Source organism: Urocitellus parryii, chromosome 10 (genome assembly GCF_045843805.1).
Source record: "Urocitellus parryii isolate mUroPar1 chromosome 10, mUroPar1.hap1, whole genome shotgun sequence".
Lineage (NCBI taxonomy): Eukaryota > Metazoa > Chordata > Mammalia > Rodentia > Sciuridae > Urocitellus > Urocitellus parryii.
The window spans coordinates 15677098-15702057 of record NC_135540.1 but is presented as its reverse complement, the minus strand read 5'-3'; the positions used below and the strand labels follow the sequence as shown (position 1 = coordinate 15702057).

Sequence of the window (24960 nt, the reverse complement as noted above, 5' to 3'; positions counted from 1 at the left end):
ATGTAACTTTCTAAAAGTTAACTCTGGAAAATTAGAGGGAAACACCAAAGAGAGCTTCCATGTTTCAGACTTGACAACTGAGTAGATGGTGGTACCCAGAAAGTTGAGGAGCAGGTTTTGAGGAAAGATTATAAAGCTGTTTTTACTGCTGTTAAGCTGGAGGCATTCATGGTATATCTGAGAATAGACATCTATTTATGTGATGTTCACTAAAGAGATGCTGAACTCCTCAGCACATAGATTATCATTGGCACCACAGGAGTAGGTGAAAGGCACACCAGATCTCTTTCAGCAAATGTGCTCATACTGAATATAGACCCACAGAGCGCAGATGCACAGAAGGAATAGCCAAGGAAGCTCCCTACCTTCTGCTTCAGACAAGCAGGCAGGTAGAAGGAGCTACTGTGCCCTTAAGCTCCTATTGTTTTCTATCTCTACTTTTGTTGAAACACCCCTCAAGTGTTGTGGAATATGCTTATCTCTGTCTCTCCTACTAAAGGATCTTAAGGCAAGGATCATGTCATACTCATCTCTGGATTCTCAGGACTTACATAGTGCCTGATAGATGGTCTTTAGTAAGACTTTTATTAAATAATTAATGATGAGAAAACGTTCTACAGTACTTTGTGTTCTACACACTTCATATACAAGGTCCATTATACCCATGATTTTGTCATATATAAAGCACAGATACTGATCCTTAGGCTGAATAATATGCAGCTCTATGGAGAAAAGTCTTTGGGTTATGTCTTCAGTGTGCCATAATTGCCAGAGTGTAGGAAATCAACCGTATACCACAAGGCAGTTCAACAGAGACTAAGCTGAATACTATTACTTCGTGTTTTGTGGAACAGCCCTTGCAGGGACCCACCAATTACCCTACACCACAAACCTAGAGACACCCCCCACAAAGATAAGCTAAAGGTTCCAGGCACGGTTCAACCTTATCAGTTTTGCTCAAAACAACTTGGTCAAAAGCTGAGAAACTTTAGTCCTAACTTTTCAGTTCCATTATATTTGTCACTGCTTAGAAGGCAGAACCCTTGCCATCCTAAGGTTTCTCATTTCTTATCTTCACACTGCTCTCTACACCTAATAGTGCCATTTCCCCATTCTATTCCACTATAAATAAACTCCATGATGCACTCAGTTTTTTGGATGAATGTCTTCCATTTCCTTGACTTCTTTCAAGGACAGTTTCCTTTATGATTCCTTCAAATTCTGTGTGCCAGAAGGCTCAGAATTGGTATTGCCATTATGTATCTCTCTTCCAAACCATTTCATTCTCCTGTAAAATTCTTCAAAGCTCATTCTCTCCAACTGTCACCTTTACCTTGCTTTGTCCCTAGCTAACACCCACTAAGCTGCAGATCTTTCCCCCACAATAAATTAATCTGGAACACGTTATTTATTCCTTTAAGCCCCAATTTATTTAAATAATTATTACTAGACTTCACTCTTCATGTGACAAATCTATTGAACACCAGGCACCACAGGTCTAAAACCTTAGCCACAACTCCCAACTTTTTATAAAACTGATTGTGGGTGCTGGGTATGCCTGACCCTCAACCTCATCAGCACCTCCATTTATTTTATTTTTCAAGGAAGTCAGGCAATGCTTTATTCTTATCGCTGAAAATGTTTTGCAGAGAAGGAAATTATAAGCAAATGTACAGCTGAAAATTTTCCTTGCCATCAATATGGATTTCCTCTAAAATACTTGAGACTGCTTTGCAGCTTCTTAGTACTAATTAAAATTTGTTGAACAGAGTTGCTCAGCATCAGAATGAAAACAGTTTGCAAAAAAAAAAAAAAACCCCAAAAAAACCAAAACCAAAAACCCACTTGTTTAAATGCTAACAAATAACTAAACAATGTGGTTTTCATTAACAACTAACAGCAACAAAGCAACATCTACCAGAACCACCTATTTTCACCAATGACTCACTGTTTTTTCCTGCCATCACAATTGGATTGTTCAGGGATAAGTGTTGCATCAGAGCACTTTCAGGCACCCAGAAGGTAATTCTTAACAGAAATAACTACAAAAATGTGAGCAACTCAAATAACAGAGCCCGTGTGGCTGGGCCTTTCATTTGCACTGTGTGACGACCATCCACAATTGTGTTAATTCATCACCTGGAAACATGGGTGCAAAACTAGACAGAGCAGATCTGATAGCCATCAAAACTTCAACAAACTACATTCAGTTTCTTGTGTAGCAGTGTGCAGTAACACAAGCCGAGTCTGGGAAGAAGTCATCATGTTTGTCTGCTAAACCAAAGTGCTTCAAATGCTCCACAGGGCACAGGGAGAATCCTCTTTGCCAGGTGCAGGACAGCCTGGGCTGCTGGCAAGCACATTCTGCTGTAGGCACTTAGCTGGAGGAGAAGATGCTGTCAGACAGTTTGTCACAGTATGGTGTGTCATCCACCTCGAGACTGCAATACTTCTGGTTCAGCTTTGTATCTTTTGAGGTGGCCAATTCACTTGTGGCTGGCGACCTTGTGGATTGTGGCAGTTTCAACAAAGGCAGGCTGGAAACGAGCTCCTTCTGGCTCCCATTAGTGTTTGTGGCCTTCTTCCTTAATTGGAAGAAAAATTTTAGAGGAAGTCACCTTTTAAAACCAAGCTTGTTCATATGGATAGAGCAAACCATCAGGAGAATGCAGCCAAAAGCTATTCTTAGTTCATCCAGCATTGCCTAACAGAGGCCCATGTTCTCTGCAGCTGGGATGAAACACACACTCATGATGGTAAGCAGCATGAAGGTGTCAAGGCCCTCTACTGGCTGAAAAAGCAGCAATGATAGAAAATGCTTCCTACAGGATGCCAAAGTAATTGTTGGTGTGGCATCGAAGTTTCATCAACATTCCCTTTTGAGAATATCGAACCCAGTCATCCTCAGCTGCTTCTTCACTTCAAGAATTTCTAGTTACTGCTCCTTCTTCTACTTCTCTTTTGCAGTTCTTTCACTTCATTCTCCTCAACATCACTTTCTTCACTTATAGAAATAGTGAAGTCACATCACAGGGAATATTTACTGGAGATTTTGTCACTTTCTTCAACACAAGGGGCTTTTTAAGACAAAGTGACACTAAGCAACCTGTAGCACTTGGGGCGGGGGGCGCACTATGGTTTTTCTTGCCAATTTATCCTGTAATCTTCAACTTTCTTTAGCATCACAAAGTAAATGATCTTTGACTGCCCATCTATCCCAGCTTCAGTTTCACCCATTCTAAAGAATCATATATTCTGGGATCTGTCTTTCCCAACAGTAACATGACAATCATGGTGTCACCTTGGTGGGTCTGGTTTGATGCACGGTACTCTCTCCCTGAGGCCATGTTAAATTTCATGCCTGCACTCTTTTGCTCATCATAGCAAAGGACAAGTCTGGGTCAGGTGGAACAAGCACAGTGGGGGCCTCTTCCAGTTTATTCTTGGTCCCACTTTCTTCTGTTATCTGGTTTACATCTTTTAATTGGCCTCTATCAATGCTTCCATTTGCCATCTATTTTTCATATATATATATTTCCTACTCACATTTCTATGTTCAGCCTGGCACTGATGCACTCAACTCCCTTCTGTTCTTGTCTTTCTCCTGTCATCTAACTCATAATTCTGAGTCAATACTATCATTTATGTGGCCCTGTAAGCCATTCAGTTGAAGTTCCACAAATAATCCTAAAATCACTTAACTTCTACGATTCCTAAGGATCAATTCTGTGATCAACCTGTTGATGGATGCTCAAGTCATGCCTTTGCAGTTAAATCATTTTTCACACAAGGTAGAGAAGCCACAGCTAACTCTCTTCCTATATCACACATGATAGAGAAGGCCATAGCTTAACTCTTTTCCTATCTAGATGCCTATCGTACATATTAAAGTCCTGCACAAGGCCTAGGTAGATTATATAGGTAAAGCCACCCATATCTCCCTCTCTCCTCTAAGAGAACTAATGTCTTAAATTTTGTGTTTATGATTCCCAAGCCTATTTTTACTTTATATGAAATTATATATCTGTAGAATATGTCAATTGTTCCTTTGGCGATCACCATTGTTTTGAAAGGTCATCATTTGGTGGTGGTGGGGTGGCACGGGGGTGGTGGAACTGGAGATTGAACTTGGGGGCACTCAACCACTGAGCCACATCTCCAGCCCTATTTTGTATTTCATTTAAGATAGTTCCGACTTGCTTAGCACCTTGTGTTTGCTGAGGCTGGTTTTGCACTCACAATCCTCCTGCCTCAGCCTCTGGAGCTGCTGAAATCACAGGTGTGATTTCACCATACCCCACTGGAAGGTCATCTTTGATTCACTTAATGCTAACTTAGTCATTTTAACACCAGAACATATGAATATAGCATAATTTATCCTTTTTTATGTTTACATTTTTTTCAAATTTCATTATAAACGATGCTACACTAAATATTCTTGCATGTGGCTCTCTGGAAAATATGCGAGGATGTTTTTAGGGCATATATCCAAGTGATATTGCTGGTTCATAGGATATGCATGTTTTATTTTTTTAATGTATATTGCTGAATTCCTTCAGATATAAATTGATACAAATTAAATATAAAATTATATTTTAAGACAGCGCTTGAGAATTCCTACATTGTTTTACATCTTCACCAACAGTTTGATATTGACTTTAAAAGTTTCACCAATTTGGGCTGGGGATGTGGCTCAAGTGGTAGCGCGCTCGCCTGGCATGCGTGTGGCCCGGGTTCGATCCTCAGCACCACATACCAACAAAGATGTCGAGTGCGCCAAAAACTAAAAAAATAAATAAATAATTCTCTCTCTCTCTCCTCTCTCACTCTCTTTAAAAAAAAAAAGTTTCACCAATTTTATAGGTGTGAATTACATGGTATTTTGATATTGACCCTACTGATGCCCATCATTGAAACACTTTTCCTCAACACCATTATCTTCTTTCTTTTTCTTTTTTTTTTTTTTTGGTACAAAGGATTGAGCCCAGGGGTAATTAATCAATGAGCCACATTCCCAGCCCTTCTTAAATTTTGAGACAGGGTCTTGTTAAGTTGCTGAGGCTTTGAACTTGTGATCCTTGTCTCGGGCTCCCCAAGCTCCTGGAATTACAGGTATGGGCTACTGCACCTGGCTTTTGCCTAGTTTTTTGACTGATTTGTACTTTTTTTTTTTTTTTGGAGCAGTCTTGTCCAGCCCATACCACACACAACTCATTCTTCAACTCACCTACCTCTTCATTTTCAATCTAAGCTGAGCCTTAGCTGATGATATAAGCATCTTCACTCAGATGTACCCAAAGCATCTAAAATTGTCTAAAATGGATCTCTCTTTCCCCCTTAGTTTCTTCTTCCCACTTTATCTGTTTCGAGGCAAAGCATTAAGCCAAAACCCTGGACATCAATGTCAACTCATTTCCTTCTTCATCTGTTAACCTCGTCTGAGGAATTAGCTGATGCAGTCCCACCTTCTTAAACAACTCCTTGCTTTTCATATTTGCAGTTGTTGTCCTAACTACTTTCTTTCTGGGGCATTCTATATTTTCTAGTTTTCAGAAGCAAACACTTTGCAGCTAATACACACCTGGGCTCAACTCCAGATGTTATCATTTATAAACTGTGATAAGTGGCAAGTTACTGTATTTCTTCGGCCCTTACATTTCCTTTTAATGGCAATACCACCTAACTCCTGTGGTGTTTTCCAAGAATTAAATTAAAGCTAAATGCCAAATATCTGCCTGGCACATAGTAAAGAGTTCAGAGAATGGATTATTTATTAGCCCAACTACAAATCCTGGTGCCTCCTGTTCTGCTTCTTATCCCATTGCTAGCAGCACCACTTCAAATGTGCACGGTCTTCAAATTCAACAACTGTCCTACATTTACAAAGATAAACCTAGCTTCTTTCACATCATCTCCCCCCACTCCAAGTACCGCTGATTCAACTCCACCACTGAGCTATATACACAGATCTTCTGTTTTTTAAATTTTGAAACAGGGTCTCACAAAAGTGTTAGGCTGGCCTTAAACTTGCAATCCTCCTGTCTCAGTGCCACAATGCCAGGCTACATGCAGTCTCTACACTACCAGGCAAACACCCTCATCCTGAGTTCCACCTATCCTTCCTTTCACGAGATTTATAATAGTGATTCATTCATTTATGGAAAATGCAGTCCTATAATACCTATAGGGGAACAAATGGGCACTTGATTCACAGTTATGGAATATGGATATACGGAATAATATATCTATCTACCTGTTCTTATTTAACATTTACCTCCTGATTCTGTTTTGCTCTGGTATTCATTCACTTAAAAACTCAAGGTTCTATCTACGGCAATTATAATTAAAAAGTTGTTTGAATGGAGTCATTACCATACATCTAATAAAACTTGAGAGGTGATTTTTTTTTTCTCTACTATCGTCTCTGGTACAATAGTAACAGCATGAAAAGCATGGACTTTGAAACTACAAAAGCTCTTAACAAAATTAAAACCTACATTCTGCCGCTTAATGTAAAGCAAGTCAAACTTTAATATCTTTGCACTTCCACAGTTATTTACCCTTTGATCCCTTGGGAGGGGCAATCCAATATTGTAAAATATTTCGGTAGTTCAATTTTGGATCCCTGGGGACAGAAAGGGTCAGAAGGAAAGAGAAAAAGGAAGGCAAGTTAATCACCAACAGTGACTCCAGATCATATATATCAGAATCTTTGCTCGTGGGCCTGGGCATCATAGTTCCCTTAGGACTCTTTAATTATAAGTGTCAAGTTTATGACTTAAGTGATTCAACCACCTAACCCAAACTGAGATCAGCATGAATCGCAGGTATTGACTGGCTCTAAGTGTTCAGATAGAAATAGTGGATTCATACCTTGGGTCTCTTTCTTTGTAATGATTAAAAGCAGAGATACCAGGCTATTAAAATGTAGATGGTGTTACCAGTATCCTGTTATTTGAAAGAAGAAAAACAGTGATGATCCTCACAACTTAATTTCAATGGGCATGATGTTACCTGGGTGGCTGGTTGCTAAGGAAATGAAGGATGAGTAGATTCACTGTCAACCAATGCCACAAAGAACAGACAATAGAAAATTAGAGGTTCTCCAGGCATCTGCTTCCTACAAGACCAGTCACAACCATTCGTCTGAAAAACTATAGGAGGGGGAAAAAATTACATGTGACAAATATATTCTTAACATAAATAAAGTATAATGGCTCAGAGTATTTTGAGGAAATTCCTTAAGTTCAACAGAGGGACAAGAGGATGATAAACAGAAATACTACCAATTACAGATAAGGATAAAAAAATTTGTGAGACTTTGTAGGTGACCTGAAAGTTAACAGTACTTTATTGCTATTTTCTACAATCTGTAGAGCAATAATATTCACAGCAAGCTTAACAAGGATTTAAATATTTACTATGCACTGTCCTAGTCACTATCTTTATATCAGGTACCCAGTGTAAATCCTTAGGCTTTCATACAACACATTAAAAATGGATTTACATGAGTCTGAACCAAAGCATTAATAATTTCACTTCATATTATAATTGGACATTTTTCTCAAATAAAAAGCATCCTAGCAGGTGAATGGAAAAATGCTATGTTAAATGGAATGTTTGAAAAAACAGCCTTTAAAAAAAATTTAAGCCATAAAAAATTACAAGTGAAGGAGCTGGCTCATTCTTAGAGGTCCTTTTTAATGAACTTCTGGACAAATATTAACTACACAACTATGCTAAATACATTTTTAAAAATACTTCTATTAATTTTTTTCACTAAATGAATGAAGAATTAGTATTTAGTATTTCAGAGTTGAGAACTAAGAAGGAATAATGTAGAAGAGAGGGATGTTATTACCTACTTCTTTAAATGGCCATCTTTTTTATTTTAAAAGTTAAGCAGTATGACTATTTGAAGGCAAATAAGCAGTTCATAAGATGAGAGGTGGTAATTATTAAATAAAATTTTAGAAGCACACTTTACCCATTTGTGGTGAGGCATTAAGCACACACCATGGACCCAAACTTGTAAATCAAAATCAAAGTAAACAGACTGCAAATTTATAAAAGCTCAAAGTTACAATCTACCTATGGTAATCTGGGCTTGGAATGTTAGGGAGGTTTGTCTTAATGCACAGAATATAAATTTAATAATATTTAATTATACTGAAAGCAAGCCATAGGTCCAGAATATACTCCAAAAATAGATTTTTTTCTAAAAGAAAATAATTTGTACTTATTGAAGCCAAGTGAAATATTTAGAAGCAGTGGAAATGTGTGTATCACAGAAAAATTTCAATCATATTTTCATCATAATCAATTCTTTTCAGTTAAAAAGAATTACACCACTTGTATGGAGTAACACAAGACACTTAAACTACAGAAAAAGATGAAGCACCACAGTATGGTCTGTTAGTTTGCTTATACTTTTGGTATAAGTAGCCTTGAAACAAAGTCTACTTTTTTTTTTGGCCAAAAGAATTCTATAAAGGATGCTGAAGACTTCCAATCTTGTCTGTAGTTGACTAGTTAGTAAAAGTTCTAATATTATCTGAGTTTTTTCTTTCTGGCAATAGTACCAAAACTGACAGTACTTAAAGGCACTTAAATAAATCAACAGTGGGAAACTTCCACTTCTTATACTATTCCCTCTCCTTTGGCTCATTTTTAATGTAATCATAAAGGGATATGTCCTAATGCAAATATCAGTTTGCGCTGGTATTTAATCTAGGGAGTATATAAAAGATACTCTTCTATGCTGCTAAAATAGAGCATTATTTTCTCCAGAACCTCCTCATAGTACAAATATTTTATTTCAAGATCCATCTCATAGGTTGCATGCTGAAAGTTAAAAGTGCAATTTGATAAATAATTTTCCAAAAATGTTTTATTGCTACAGGTTGAGAGATTTTTGAATGTCAAAATTGAAACAAAATTTAATGTCTTGGCATCCCATGTTACAACACAGTCATAGCCATTACACGGGATCTTGTTTTTAATTTAGACTCAGTAGCAGATTCAGCAACAGTTAAGAAACTTTATCTTGGGGCTGGGGTTGTGTCTCAGAGGTAGAGTGCCTGCCTAGTACGCATGAGGTACTGGGTTCGATCCTCAGCACCACATTTAAAAAAAAAAAAAAAAAAAAAAAAAAAAAAAAAAACCTTGCCTTAGAGGGGGGGAAAAAAAAAAAAGCAGCAGCAGCATGAGCTAATAAAATAGGAAGACTACACTACTTTCCACCAGAAAGTTCTTTGAATTTTCCTAATTTCAGAATTCAAGGCTGGCAATTTTCAAAGACAAGGATATACTTACACAAGTATGTCTTGTATATACCCATCTTTTTCATTTTTTAGCTTTTCCCACACATGGTACACATGGCAGCTGAAATATTCCTAGAAATTGTACAGAAGAGAGATTTCCCTGAATTTATTGTAACCTACCTGAATCTGGACCGCACTGTTCTGACCTCTTCACAGTCAGTTTTCGTTTCACAGCTCTAATAAGCAACATACCACAGAGTACATGCAAACACTGAAAAACAGGGCCTGATACAGCCCACAGAAAAGCTCTTCACTAACATCGGCACTACTTTTAGTCATGCCATGATAGATCATACTTTATTGTTGCGCATAATAAATACAGAAAAAATGGTGAAAATGTATGACTCAGAACTATCTAATTAAAGCTGAGTAAACTAACCTAGTCAAGATTTTAGTCTTCCAATGAGAAATGACAAGAGTAACTGAATATAAAGAAAAACGAAAAGAACTTTACTTTCCTATGTTAATACAGGTCAAGGGACCCTTTCTTATCAAAAGGGTTGATAACACCAGTTCTTAGCAATAAACATAAGGCACTTGTTTAGATTACAACATCACTGCAATTTTTTCCACTTGTTTTCTAACCCTGTTTTTCCCCCACAGTATCATTGGAAATTAATGAATGAGGCAAATATGAGATGATTTAGTTGATACTTCTTAGAGCAAGAGGGTACAGTACACAATATTTTAGGGGTGATGTCTGGACATAAAATGAACCCAGTCAAGGTCCTCTGACACCAGACAATGTATCCACTATCAAGTAAACCTGAAAGAAAATAAAAGATTTATTCAATAGTTTCCAGTAAAATCGGGTTGGAATACAATATACATGTTAGGAATTTAGCTCCCCATGGGTGGCATCTGCATTTAGAGTTCTGAGTACTTTTCATTCTAAGACAATCTACATCATTTGAACATTGTCAAGACATATAGATGAATTTCATTTCAATATACAGTAGAGTTTAAACAGAATTCACACACATACCCCCTACATATGGCTGGTGCCTCCTCCAAACACCTCATTAGCGGCAGAGGTAGCACTAGTGTTCTTTCCCAACAATAAGAACTTCTGTTGCCACTCATAGGAGAAGTTAAAAAAAAAAAAAAAGTTTATTTTTTTGCCATCTGTTAAGATGTTCCTGAGACAGGGCCAGTTAATAAAACAAAACAAAGCACTGGAGTTCTGTTTGTAATTTTCTTTTTATCACTAAACTGTTAGACTGGGATGTGGAATGCAGGTCATGTACTATGAAGGAATCAATGAAACAATTAGGACTTCTGAAAATTCCCTTTAGAGTATACACTCTATATACTAAAAGTACTACAAAAAGTTCAATTATATATACAGCTGATTCATTTTACTTAATCTTATTTGCTCAGATCTTGCAAATGCAATGAGAATATTGAGCCTGAGGCTAGTTCTCAGTGTACAGGTTTGACATGTTTAAGGCTCATTTTTCCCAATCAAAGTAGCAGTTTTGTTTTCCTTTCAGAGTATGAGTTACATTCATAGTACCTGCCACCATCCCACCCTCAATGAAGCCTTAATGTCGGGGCACATTACACTTCATTACGGAACTTCCCTGACACCAGCATCAGCCCATTCTAAAAGCGCCCACTGCACTAGCTTGACAGTGCGCTACATGGCCTCTGGATTGCACCTCTGTTTCCACCTGTGTATTTTCACAGAAGCCCAAAACAGATTAGTGGAAATATTCACACAACTGTTTTTCAAAACAATTTATTGCATCATATTTGGTACCTTATGTTTGACAACAAAAAAGAAATTACATCTGTAACTGCAGGAAAAAGAAGCTGGTCTGTTATTGGAAAAAAAAAATCTTGGGCCCTTTAAAAATTACAAAGTCTTGGGCTTGCCTGAAACAACTGAGCAAGAAATATATTCTTAGAAATGTAGGGCTTCAAGTATTACAAACCTGTGACACTGTGGAAAAATTCCAGAGGTATCTAAACTGCAGCACTTTTTTTTTTTTCTGCATATCGTGAACAAGGCCTGCTGAGGTTTTAACTATTAGTCTCTTGATCAGTCATAGAATGGTAGTCAGGAGTTCTGTCTGTAACTTCAAGCCATGATGGATTTTCTTTTTTCACTCTTGGGTGAAAAATTCATGCTTGCTAATTAGTTGGTGCCACATCACAGTGCATTTGGTTCTTGCATTACAGTTTTAACAAGTTTGGCCAAAACAATGCTAAAAGGTTTGCATTGTTATTTTAGTTCTTCAAGTTTTAGTTAAAATTGAGATTGTTCCAACTGGTTCCTTCAGTTAAAAACTGTGGTACAAGAACACCAAACTGATCATGTACAGTGAATTTTGGAAACACAACAAGCGTATTGAACACCTCCTAGGTTTCTTATAATCCTGCTTGGTATCTATATGTCCCAGTTTCTACAACATCAAGCATCTGTTGTAGATTTCTCCGTAAATAGTGATTCACATTGCATACTTCCTATGGTCAGAATCAACCCCGTAACAAAATCAGTCAGATGCTAAAGCCCCAACAACTCTTTGTGCTCAGTGAAAGAATCCAGTGCTAAAACAGCATTTATGCTGTCTGAGATATAGTAAAATCTCACAAGACAAATTTAAAGTAATATTTCTGCCACACACCTGCTTTGTTAGCTGTAATAGCCTCCAGATTTTATATAAATTAGTTTAAAAACATGGTGGGTAGGTAGGAATAGGATAAGGTATCTTTTTTTTTTAATCCCTCAATTTTAGCAGCTTTTAATTTTTTAAGAAACTGAACCTATGTCCTGTAATGTTAGATATCTTATATATACTTTTTCAGCAGGATAAAAAAACGTAAAACACTATTTGAAGGCAAGAACATTTACTCCTCTCATTCTGTGTAAGTTAGAGCAATGCAGCAGGTGCGTGACAAAAATATTATACACTAGATATGGTCCAAAATCATCCATTTTCTTGTTTAATGATGTTCAAATTTCATTGGCCAGTTCTTCGGTTTCTGCAGAACTATCTCCATTAACTGTGATCTTCATATCCTCTTCATATCCAGGAGGCATAAAAGCCAAAGCATAAGGGAAAAGCTTATGACAACTTGCTCTATAAGCTTCAGCAGCTTCTTTACAGTCTCCTAGGCTACCAACACACAAGGCTTCTAATACCTCCATACAAGTCTAAAGAGAGAAGAAAGGTCATGTTATAACTTGTTCAAAAATGGACTTTTTTGTGAATTCATGAGACATTTTGACATTAACCGATTTCTAAAATAAACAAAATAATTATTATTTAAAAGGGGGGGCATACTAAAAAGGAAAAAATGTACTCCTGTGTATACATTCTATTAGAATGTTCTTCAAGGCCTTCAAAGTATTTCTTGCAAATTGCAGGGTTTATACAAAAAGCATAAATAGAGACAAATAAATGAACAAGGTCAGGACTAAGGTGAGGCAATGTATAGAAGGTGCTGAATTTAAAGGAACACTCAGCAAGTGCATGACCCTTCACTTCATACCTACCCTAGCCCTCCGTGTAAATGTCAAAATTTACAATGCCAATGCCAATTAACACATGAAAGCATTCTGAATATTTTGGAGGCTTATAGCCACCCAGCAAAATCAAACACTGGTTTCTCAACTTTGTATTCCAATTAAGGAGCATCTTAAGGAATATCCACAAACAAATACAAACCAAGAAAAACTGGGTTGATGAAAACAAAACAAAACAATGATTCTTTCAGTCACCCCCTAAGTAAGTCTGTTTCTTATATTTTTAAATGATTCATGCTGAGTTGCATTTCTCATGTTTTCTTTATCTTTTCACTTAGAAAACACTACTTAGGGGGCTGGGGATGTGGCTCAAGTGGTAGCGCGCTCGCCTGGCATGTGTGTGGCCGGGGTTCGATCCTCAGCACCACACACAAAGATGTTGTGTCTGCCAAAAACTAAAAAATAAATATTAAAAAATTCTCTCTCTCTCTCTTAAAAAAAGAAAACACTACTTAGGCCAGGCACAGTGGTGCACACCTGTAATCTCAGCGACTTGGGAGGCTGAGGCAGAAGGATAACAAGTTCAAGGCTAGTCGGAGCAAGCTAGTGAGACCCTGTCTGAAAATAAAAAATAAAAAGGGCTGCAGATATAGCTCAGTGGTAAGAGCACTTCTGGGTTCAATTCCCAGTACCCAAAAGAGGGGGGAGGGGGCTGGAAAACACTATTTAGTTTCTAGATAACATAGTACCCTATAAACTTTGTCAAGCTACCAAAGACCTTAAATCCAGGTTCTAATCTAAATGATGCATTAATTTGCAACCAACAAGTTTAATTATTCCTTTTTATTTGTTATTAAATGAACATGAAACTATCATCAATAAAATTGTCTATCAGGCTGATTATAACATGAGGCAGCTGTCCTTTGTTTTTAATTTAAACTAGAAGTAACATTTTGCCATATCCTCATAATATATATTTTGTTCTATTTAAGTTTTTTAACTTAGTTCCTGGTAAATAAATCATAAGTAGGTAATAATCTTCACTGAGACCACTGCTAACTCAGAAAAGGTGAATTAGTTGAAACCCCAAAATAACTATAGAATCTCTCTAAAATAGTTATTCCAACTTATAGATGTAAAACTCGTTATGAAATGTCAGGTACCCTGGTGCATGCACACACACACACACACACACACACACACACACACACACACACACTCCTAAATAAATTTAAGATAAGCTGTTTCTGATACAAATTCTTAATGGTTTAGAGAATATTATACATAAATAAAGAAACAACAATTATTTCTCTTGGTGACTAGAGAAAAGGTAGTTAGGTTTTCTTACAAATTATTTCAAAATTCTTTACCTGGAGATTTCTGTTAGTGAGGGATTCATCAAGGGTTGTTGCCAATTCTATAGCTCGTTTCTGACTAGAAGGATCTAAATAATATACCATTTTGGCAGCTAAACGAGAGGAAAACACAAAATTTATTTTAAGGTAAAACCATTATCTTATCCTCTACTCAATCAAATATAAAATGCAGGATATAGGTGCACATAATGTATTATTACATATTAAAAATGGGAAGACACTGTAATTTAAAAATAAAACAAAAATCCTGAGAAACAGTCTAACAGTCCAGAGTAGGAGAAGAGATTATAATACATTAGCAATAAAACACTATGTATTTGGAAATGTGCACAAGGAGATAAAGAAATACAAATATTCTAATCATACTTGCCTTTATGTGGTGAAACCATGGAAAGTTTTCTTTCTAAAATAAATATAAGGATTTGGTGGTGAAGGGAGTACTTTTGGTGGTGAAGGGAGAGAGAGGTGAAGAGAGGCTACCAAATCTCCATGGTGTGAGACAAAAGCTGAATTCAGGTTTCCACAAAGGCAATAATAGCTGCTGGGCTTCTTAGCCAGGAATTTAAAAAGCATACCACTAAAGCACTATCCACAAAGTTCCATAAAGTCCCGACCTTGGTTCTTGGACACAGACCTTTTACCCTTAGATTCTGTGAACTATGAGATGATTTCAGGTTTATCATTGCTAAATTTGATACCTACATAAGCATGAGAAATGGGATATGAGGGTCACATGGAGAGAATCTGAAGAGCACAATGAGGGAAGAATGAGAAGAAAGCAAGTTCCACCTCCATTGTTATGTACATGTTTATATTCAATTATATTTGTTTGTAATGCCAATGGTGAACTAGGAGAAACAACTGGTCTTGATTTAAGTTTAATTCTATAAAAACAGGCAAATTTAAGTTGCCTGTTTTTATAGAATTAAAATGTAACAGGCCTCCTCCTAGGGGCTGTCATAAGGAGAGTTTTGTTCCTGAGCTATCCCTTCCACCAGGATATTCTGCCTCACCTTCGCAACCATGAGCTAAAATAAACTTTTCCTCTTCTAAGTTATTGGGTTGTTTTGGCTTTTAAAAAAAAATTTTTTTTTAGTTGTTGATGGACCTTTGTTTATTTATTTATTTATATGTGGTGCTGAGAATTGAACCCAGTGCCTCACACATGCTCAGCAAGTGCTCTACCACTGAGCTAAAGCCCTAGCCCCTCTAAGTTATTGTCACATATTTTGGTCACATTAATGAAAAGCTGACATTAACACAGAAATTGGTACAAAGATGTAGGGTCATTGTTGTGACTAACCCATCAGTCTTTGAAACTGCTTTGTAGGAACAATTTGAAAGTATGGGGATGCAGGCGAGGGAAGCCATAGAATGCTGTAAGCACAGCTTAATGGGCAATTTTGGAGTGAGCTTTAAAGACCAGAATAGACATGTTCTTGAGGTTTCAGGTGCACTAATTGTTAAATTTGGTGGAGGAAATTTCAAAGCAGCATAGCATGCAGGCAGTGGCATAGATACTGCTGAAGCTTTTAGCCATCTTCACTGTGGGAATTGGGAGTAGAAAGCACAAAAGATTTGAAAGTCTTGCAGTTTGGCTAGGAAAGACTGTGAAACTGGTACCAAGGAAAATGTGATTGCGAAGAGAATACCACCACTAAACAGAAGCTAGGTACTTAGCACAGACTAACAGGAAAGATGTCTTGAGGGCATGTCAGGAATTGGCAAGACTCAAGTGTGTATTAAGTGAAAGCTTGTTTGGAATATATTACATCCAGGCTTCCTGAAAAGTGGTTTCCCCAGGATTCAATTCACCATGTTCAGCCACCCAGGCACCCAAAGGCTTCATTCAGCAGCAGTGGCCCAAGGAGGCCCAGATATTGCCTGAGCAGGTAGCAGACCTTGACATCATCCACATGCTGCTGGTTCTGCAGGAAGACAGGATGCTGCTATAAGGGGTCATAGAGGCTTCCACTCAGATTCAAAGGAAGGCCTGGGGGCTCAGGCCAGTGTAGCAGAGGCAGAATCCCTGTAGGCATCCCAACAGAGTGATGTGTGAGGCTTGGAAAAAAAAGCCAAAGCTGAGGTAAGGATCCCTGGGATTAAAAGAAACCAAGAAGGCTGGGATGTCTGCTGAAGAAAGTGAGCACAGGCCAAGAGAGAGGCCATATGTGCTACAATGAACCAAGCTACAGGGATGGGACTGTCTAAACCTTCTGGAGATCATATGTCACCACCATGTGTCCCAGATGCCAGATATGGAGCTACAGGACATCTGTGTTTCAGTCTTGCTTTGCCCTATCCCTTCTTTCTACACCTCTATGCCTTTCATTAGGAACAGAAATGTTTACTTTGTGCCACTATATATCAGATGCATGTAACTTTGCTTTCGATCTTACAGGGGCCCACAGACAAGAGTTTACCTTGAGTCTCAGAGGAAACATTGGACTTGGACTTCTAGGCAATGCTGAAACTGTTAAGACTATGGGAACTCCTAAAGATGAATTGAATATATTTTGCAATGTGAAATGGACATGAACTTTTGGGGCCCTGGAACAGGATGTTAGTTTGAATCTGGGAATATCCCCTGCAAAAATCTCATGTTTTAAAAGCATGATCCCCAATGCAGAAATGTTCAGATGTGAATGATTAGATTATGAGAGCTGTGAGACCTCATAAGTGGATTAATCCATCTGATGAAGTAATAATTTCAATGGACTACTGGGTGTTAACTGTAGACTGGTGGAGTGTGGCTGAAAATAGCAGGTCACTGGGGGCATGATCTTGGAGATTGTATTTTATTCCTGGCTTGGACCACACATGTTCTGTTGTGAGGTGACAACTTCCCTTCACCATGATGTTCTGCCTCAGCTCAGGCCCGGGGCAATGGAGCCAGCTGACCATGGACTGAGACCTCTGAAATCATGAACCCAATATAAACTTTTTCTCCTCTAAGTTGTTCTTGTTAGGTATTTTGTCAAAACAAGAAAAACCTGACTACACAAATCTCTCTTCTTAATACCCAGCTAACTCTTACACCCCCTTATAGATACAGCCAGATCTCACCTCCTCCTCACATCTGCATCTCTTCAACAGGGCTAACACCTGTGCATGCCTCTAACATTTTTCCATATGGAATTCTGTAAACATTACTATTAGGTCTAATAAAAATAAAACATGTTCTCTTTTTTTAAAAAGATGCATATTCCCTCTTCTAAGCTTAACTTATCATTGTTCCATTAAAATACTGAAGTTGTTTTAGAAAGCTGAAAAAAGACAAAGTAAGGTGATTACCTGATAATCTGTGAGGCAATGAATCAGAATTCCTTTTCAGAAAAGTTTCATTAAAATTCTTTGGATTCGTTGCTCCAAAAAGACGATTCATTTCTTGTTTTAATACTGTTCTAACTGTATCAGGCAAATCTTTACTTTCACACACTGTTGAATAAAGTAAAGTAAACTCTCTTAGCATTTAGATACTTTGATAAAGTTTTTAGTACTTAAATTATCTACTTGATGAGATCAATGAAACAGCCATTATATACAAATACCAACACCTATGGATAATTCAACATCTAAAGAGCTTACCTACAAAAATTTAAGTGATATGTAGTATTATTTTCTTACTCTTTCCTTCCATATCCACGTAAATTTATCAATTAAAACAAAAATAAAAACATGGTTGACTTCAGTAACCTTTATCTCAAGGAACTATATGGACTGAGCTATTTATAAAAAGCTCTTTAAGAACCACCAAAGCATTTTCCTATAATAAATACACTGGAGTCATCATATTCTCATTGGACTTTGGAAGTGAAAAAGTAGACCCCAATCTCTCTAGACTAAATCCAAGTTATGCTTTGTTTCATTGTTATTTTGGTACAGTCTGGAGCTTTATAGCTAGACAGACCTGGGTATGGATCTAGGCTTGAATAAGTTATAACCTCCCTGAATCTATTTACTGATATATAAAATGGGGAAATAGCTAACCTAGAAAAACTGCAGGAAGAAAAAGCTATGTATAAAAATGCTAATTAGTGTGTAATAAATTGTAGTTACTATTTTTATCACAGTCTGAAAAGAATAAGTAGATTTTCATTATAGCTAAGAACTAATGTGGTGGCTTCCAAATTTTGACTTGCAATTATTTATCTGTACTGGGACAAATATACATTCCATATCCATAGTATGTGCAATACATGCTGGCATTTTCTGTAATGTCCTATTTGAGGTTTTCAAATGCTAGTAATGTTCCACTGATAACCAATCTCATTGCTCCACTAATGGATCATGACCCTAAAAGTTCTAACGCTAAACTCTGAGGGGGTAAACATCTAAGTTAACTATTCTACACAAAATTATTAATTGAATAATTCATTGATATGCCCTTTGTTGGTTAACAGCACCTTTTTCTATTGTACTATAGAACTGGATGGCTCAAATAAATGAGCTACTAAAAAGTTTAGTTTAATCTTCAATGCCACTGTACTTTCAAATTTGTTTTGGCAATTTATCAATACTTGTTTCTTAAGGAAGAAACAAGTTGTTTTTGTTTGTTTTTTAAAGGTTCTGAATTTATTAGACAGCAAGGAAATAACAGGTTTAGACTAAACTACAAATAGAGCTCAAACTGCTCATAAATAGCAACTGGGCTTACTTGGGGGTAGAAAGAAGGGAAATTCTTCAGACTACTGCACAAGGACACAGACTCCTCACCCTAAACAAAGTATTAAAGAGTAAACAGGAAAATTTCTGGTAAGACAGAAAACAGAAAAATCCACATACTAAATAACATGTCCATAATGACTTAACACATCCCTTAGGGTTAAGCATGCATTTGTAGGAAGCAAACAATGCTTTCCATAGAAAGAAAAGTTGTCAAAATAGGTTAGGGCCAATTAAAATGAACATTACCTCAAAAATTACAGATCTTGTATAAAACACAAATTATTTCCAGGGACCTTGGTGGTATACCTAAAATGTTTTTGGAAACTACATAAATATAAAGGGGAGGGGCGCTTTATAATTTTTGTTACCTATATTAGTTTATTTCCCTCAGACTAATATCCCCAGAAGAACCAAAACTGCTAAGAAAAGAATCCTACAAAAGTAAAAACAACCTATAAATACATATGTAACAAATCATATACACATAAACTTCCATTCTTACTAATAGTTGCTTATGAAACCATTACTTCATTTACAATTTTACAAAAATTCACTTTTTAAAAAAAAATTTTTTTAGTTGTAGATGGACACAATACCTTTATTTATTTATCTTTATGTGGTGCTGAGGATCGAACCCAGTGCCTCACATATGCTAGGCAAGTGTTCTACCACTGAGCTACAACCCCAGCCCCACAAAAATTCATTTTTAAAAAATCATATAGATTTTAAGTGTAACTTCCAGGAAGATAGCAACAATCTCCCCCGCCCACCACCACCACCACTATAAGAAATGCCTTACGAAATTCCTTTATTTCTTTTCCCCTTGGTACTATGGACTCAACTTAGGAGTTCCCTACCACTGAGCTATATCCTCAGCCCTTTGCTTTTGTTTAACTGTTAAGTCAGGGCCTCACCAAGTTGCTCAGGCTAGCCTCAAAGTTGGAATCTTCTGCTTCGACCTCCCTAGTTGCTAGGACCACAGGCTTGCATCACCATTTCTGGCTGGCCCATGGAATTCTGAGAAAGGAGCAATATCTAGGATAGGGCTGTAGCTCGGTGGCAGAGCTCCTGTCTTACACTTCTGAAGCACTGGGTTCCATCCTCACTGCCACATAAAAATATAGATACAGTGTCCATCTAAAACTTAAAAAAATATTAAAAAGAAAAAAAGAAAGGAGCAATGTCACATGGGACAGGTTTATTAGAGGACCTATTGCTGCTAAAGACTAGTGGGCAAACCAGGTGCAGTGGCGCAGTCCTGTAATCCCAGTGGCTCTGGAGGCTGAGACAGGAGAATTCAGAGTTCAAAGTAAGCCTTAGCAATAGCGAGATGCTAAGCAACTCAATGAAACCCTGTTTCTAAATAAAATACAAAATAGGACTGGGGATGTAGCTCTGTGGTTGAGTGACCACGAGTTCAATCCCTGTTCCAAAAAAAAGGAGTAAATAAGTCACATGAATCAAAGAACAATAACTGAGGAGAGGTTGGCTGGGGGTGAAACAACAAAATTTCTTCTAAGGGGTCTCTGATTTGGATCCTATTATATCTTAAAACTAAAACAGTGTTTGGTTCAAGCTATTAGTTTACCAGCAGACAGAATTAATTAAGTAATCATCAATGATTATAAGTTCCACTAAAAGGCAAATCTAAGCAGAAGGAGTTGCCTTAAGTTACCAGGCCAGCTGTCATTATTAAAAGTTTGAGCTGGGTGCAATGGTGTACATATCTGTAATCCCAGGGCTCAGAGGCTGAGGCAGAGGATGCGGAGTTCAAAGCCAGCCTCAGCAAAAGTTAGGCGCTAAGCAACTCAATGAGACCCTGTCTCTAAATAAAATATAAAATAGGGCTGGGAATGTGGCTTAGTGGTCAAGTACCTGTGAGTTCAAATCCCTAGTAGCCCCCCCCCCAAAAAAAAATTTGGGTTGAAAAAATGCTCATATTTTCAAACCATGGGTTACTAGCTTGTAGGACAATCTACTAAATGATTACCACTGATATAGCAAAATAAATGAGAATATTAAACAGAATTAAATAAAATGATAAAAGATCAAAGGACAGTTGAGATGATACACAAATACAGAAGAAAAGTAATCTTGGCAGATAAAAAATGAGGCGGTACAAATGAGAAAGAAAAGAGATATAAAGTTCATTGTGGAGCCAGATAGCCAAATAGTACTAATTTTTAAAGTATTTAAGAGAATATAAACCTGTTTAAAAAAAAAAAAAAAAACTAGACAAACTGAATATTAATATATAAACTTATTTTACTTAGTACTGGTCAAAATGTAATTAAAGTTGCTTAAGTTTACAACAGTAAGCTGGAGGTGGGGCACATGCCTGTGATCCCAGTTTCAAGAGGTTGAGGCAGAAGGATCCCAAGTTTAAGGCCACCCTGAGCAACTGAGTAAGACCCTTGGTAATTTATCCAGATCCTAACTCAAAATAAAAAGAGCTAAGATAGCTCAGTTGTAAAGCACTCCTGGGTTTGATCCCCAGAACCATAAATAGAAATAAAAATAAGTATTTGATAAAATATACATTCACTTCAAGAAAATTTTACAACTAATAAAATAGTTATGTACTCTGGTTTTTTTCTTCCATACTCCCCAGAAAACTGTGCTCATGTGTACAGTTATCTTTGTAAAGGAATTATAACCAATACTTAACACGACAAATGTATTCCTGAAAAGTTACCTCTAAATCAAAGTACTAATTATATTACTTAAAGATATCTTGGAGCATAATAAAAATGCCCCTACTCTCGTATATTCTGTAGTTTCACAAATATTCACTCTTCTTCTTAACAAAGGGAATGATAAACAGACTACCCAAATTCTTAAAGGTCTTTTAAGAGATAGCACATCTCTATCACTACAAATAATCACTGCCTATATTCAAAATAAGGATTACTTTGTAAAGTCTCTTTGTAACAGTAACTTCAGCTGCACACCTAGAGCAATAACATAGCACAGATATGCGATAATTTTAACTACTTATTAATAATTCTAAGTCCATATGCATTTTAATTCTCTAAAATAATCTGTAGAAAGAGAAGTCATGTCAATCAACCTACACTACTACAAGCAAAATCATTTAAATCTGTAACATTTTGGGGGGAGATGGGATGGGTACAGGGGATTGAACTCAGGGGCACTCAACCACTGAACATCTCCAGCCCTATTTTGCATTTTATTTAAAGACAGGGTCTCACTGAGTCGGCTCAGCACCTCACTTTTGCTGAAGCTGGCTTTGAACTCACATTCCTCCTGCCTCAGCCAGTGGATTATAGGCATACACCACCACACTTGGCTAAATATGTAACTTTCAATGCATTATTTAAAAAGAAAGTCTCAAGCTTAGAAGGATTTCCATCCTATTAACTCTAACCTTAAATTCTGATTCATGATTTTAAGAATTTTGCTGTTGGGACTGCGGGGGTAGGACAACAGTCCTGGGCATTGAACCCAAGGACCTTTTACCACTGAGTGAGCTATAATCCCAGCCCTTTTCATTTTTTATTTAAAGGCAGTCTCACTAAATTGCCCAGGTTGCCTTCAAACTTATGATTCTCCTGCTTCAGCCTCCCCTGTTGCTGGGATTATACATGTATGCCACCATATCCAGCTTTAAAGTTCTTTATTAGCAACCCAAAAAAGACTAAAAAGGAAGTGTCTTTACTTTCCCTAAAATACAGAAATTCTTTCATTTTCTATCATGTTATCTATAATATTATAACTGATAAATTTTTAAAATTGAGAACATTTTTGTAATTCCATTTCTAAAAAGGTTTTATTTTTTAAAACCATAAATATAATATTTTTTTAAAAAATTTAACCTTTACCTTATCTGTTTTTATGTGATGCTGAGGCTCAAACCCAGTGACTCACTTGTGCTAGGTAAGCGCTCTACCATTGAATTACAACCCCAGCCCCTCATAAATATAATTTTAATAAGGCTTTACTTCTGCTTGGAAGTCAAAATAAATTTAGCTCCTTTTTAAAATTTGTGTTGGGGATGGTGGGGGCTCGGGGAGGGGCATTGTGTTACTGGGGATTGAACCAGGGCTTGCGCAAGCTAAGCATCCACTTCATCACTGACCTAGACCTCAGTCCAAATTCAGCATCTTTTTAAAATGTGATTGAAATGCTTGGTTTAATTTCATCACTTTTATACAAATGTATGGAGCCGGGTATAAGAGAGCAAATTAAATATCATTTCAAACTCTGTATATTGTTCTGTACTCCTTTTTTAGTTACTTAAAAACCAAAACCGAAATCCAAAAGGTTTTGAGCACTGAACAAATTACCACAAATGGAAAATTTCGTATCTGTCTTGTCTGACAAGTCACAAAACACAATTGCACTAAAAATACTGTATAAAATTTTCTTCAGGCTAATATGAGTTGTATATGAAATACAAATAAACTTTATGTTAGACTTGGGCCCCGTCCCCAAGATACCTCAATTTATGTACAAGCAAATTCCTCAGAATGAAAAAAATCCCAAAACTGAAACCCTTATGGTCCCGAGCATTTCAGATAAAAGATACTTAACCACAAGAGAAAGAACAAATGGCTATAGTCCTTATTTCATTACTAAGTAGTTATTTTACCTAGAATTAATTATTTAATCTTTTAGGGTTCCAGATTTCTTAAGTATAAAACAAGAGATAATTAGGAGAAAAAAAAAAAAACCTACTTTTGGGTTTGTAAAATTCCATGGTTCTATTTCACACTAAAATGAATGTACTGATCTGTTTGTCAAAATATTTCAAGGGCACAGATGATGATGTTTGAAGTAACAAAACAATCTATGACTTAATTGTGCTAAGCAAACCTAATTCTTACAAATTGAGGTCTTTAAGAGATAATAAGGAGAAAACTAATCAATTTAAAAGAGAACCTTCAATTTTAAAACAATTTAGTAAGGTACTTTATATAATGAAACATAATTTAACACTTCAACTTATGTGACTTTTTTTTTTTTAAACAACCAAAATGAGTCTCAAATACCTGGGCTAAAAAATAATGTCCAAATCAGGTAACATCTGTAGCTCTAAAATAAATGCCTTTATTAAAAAGAAAAGTGCCCTGCTTTCCCCTCAGCTAACTTAATATACAAAAGTTTTTAAATTACTGAATTTATGATAATCTTATACAGATTACTTATACAGAAAATATCAACTACTATAATCAAATATTTTAGTAACGGAAAATAAAAACATACCAGTACTAAAGAGTCGAATCATACACTCATGAAGCCAGGGATGACTAGAATCAATAGCAAACGCCCTTTTTACTGATTGTAGCATCAAAAGAAATTTTTCTGTAAAAAAGAAAAAGATATATTTTGAACATCTGATAAATTGCCTCCTGTAGGGAGCCAAGACCTTACAAACCGAAAAAATTAATTTAGACTCCATCACAACTGAACTGACTAAAGCAAACAATTTTTCTTCAATTAGCAACATATTTTTCATACAACATTAAGAAAAGGTTTTACAAAATAGAGAAAAACTTCACAGCATTTAGAAATATTTGAATTAATGCCATATTAATGCCATATAAACAAAGAAAGAAAATTTGAAGCTATTTCCTAATTTCCTTTAATCAAAATAAAGAAATGTATGTACGTCCTTCTTTTGATCTATTAATTTATTAATGATTCCCCTTCTACCTGACTGTTCCTTTCCTTTCCTGATTTCTCTGCCACCTCTATAGGTTTGAGATCACCTTGATTATATTTTCAGTCAATTTCTAATTTTTCCCTATGAGGTGCCCATTCTCAACTTCTATCTTTCCCAAGCTTCAGTAGCCTTTCCACCTGTTAAATGGAAATCTTCACTTGAATACTCAGTCTACTTTCATGTCGTCTTTATAATCATTTCTTTGTAGAGACTTCTTTAATTGGTACCATTTCCCAAAGTACAAAACTCCAAGTTCTTCTGACTATTCTTTTTCCGTTCCCCACAATACTCAGGAAGCTTAAAACACAGCCCTGCTCTGTCATTACACATTTCACACTACTACAGTGGATTCCAAATGTTGGTTCCTTTTCTGAGTCAGCACGCAGCCAAGAAACTGTGTGGGGGCTTTAGATTACCCCTCCCCACTTTAAGCAG

General features: G+C 36.6%; 1 protein-coding gene across 2 annotated transcripts in view; it reads right to left on the bottom strand.

The window, feature by feature from the left end:
• Positions 1–9752: 9752 nt before the first annotated feature.
• Positions 9753–24960, bottom strand: part of Naa15 (N-alpha-acetyltransferase 15, NatA auxiliary subunit) — an 80873-nt gene continuing 65665 nt past the window's right edge. For both annotated transcript variants that reach the window (XM_026386176.2, XM_026386177.2), the window contains exons 17-20: positions 24066–24164; positions 17466–17609; positions 14166–14263; positions 9753–12483 (exon numbers count right to left, since the gene is read on the bottom strand). In XM_026386176.2, the coding sequence (XP_026241961.1) occupies positions 12283–12483; positions 14166–14263; positions 17466–17609; positions 24066–24164 (542 nt within the window). In that variant the 3' untranslated portion in view covers positions 9753–12282. The remainder of the gene's footprint in view (positions 12484–14165; positions 14264–17465; positions 17610–24065; positions 24165–24960) is intronic.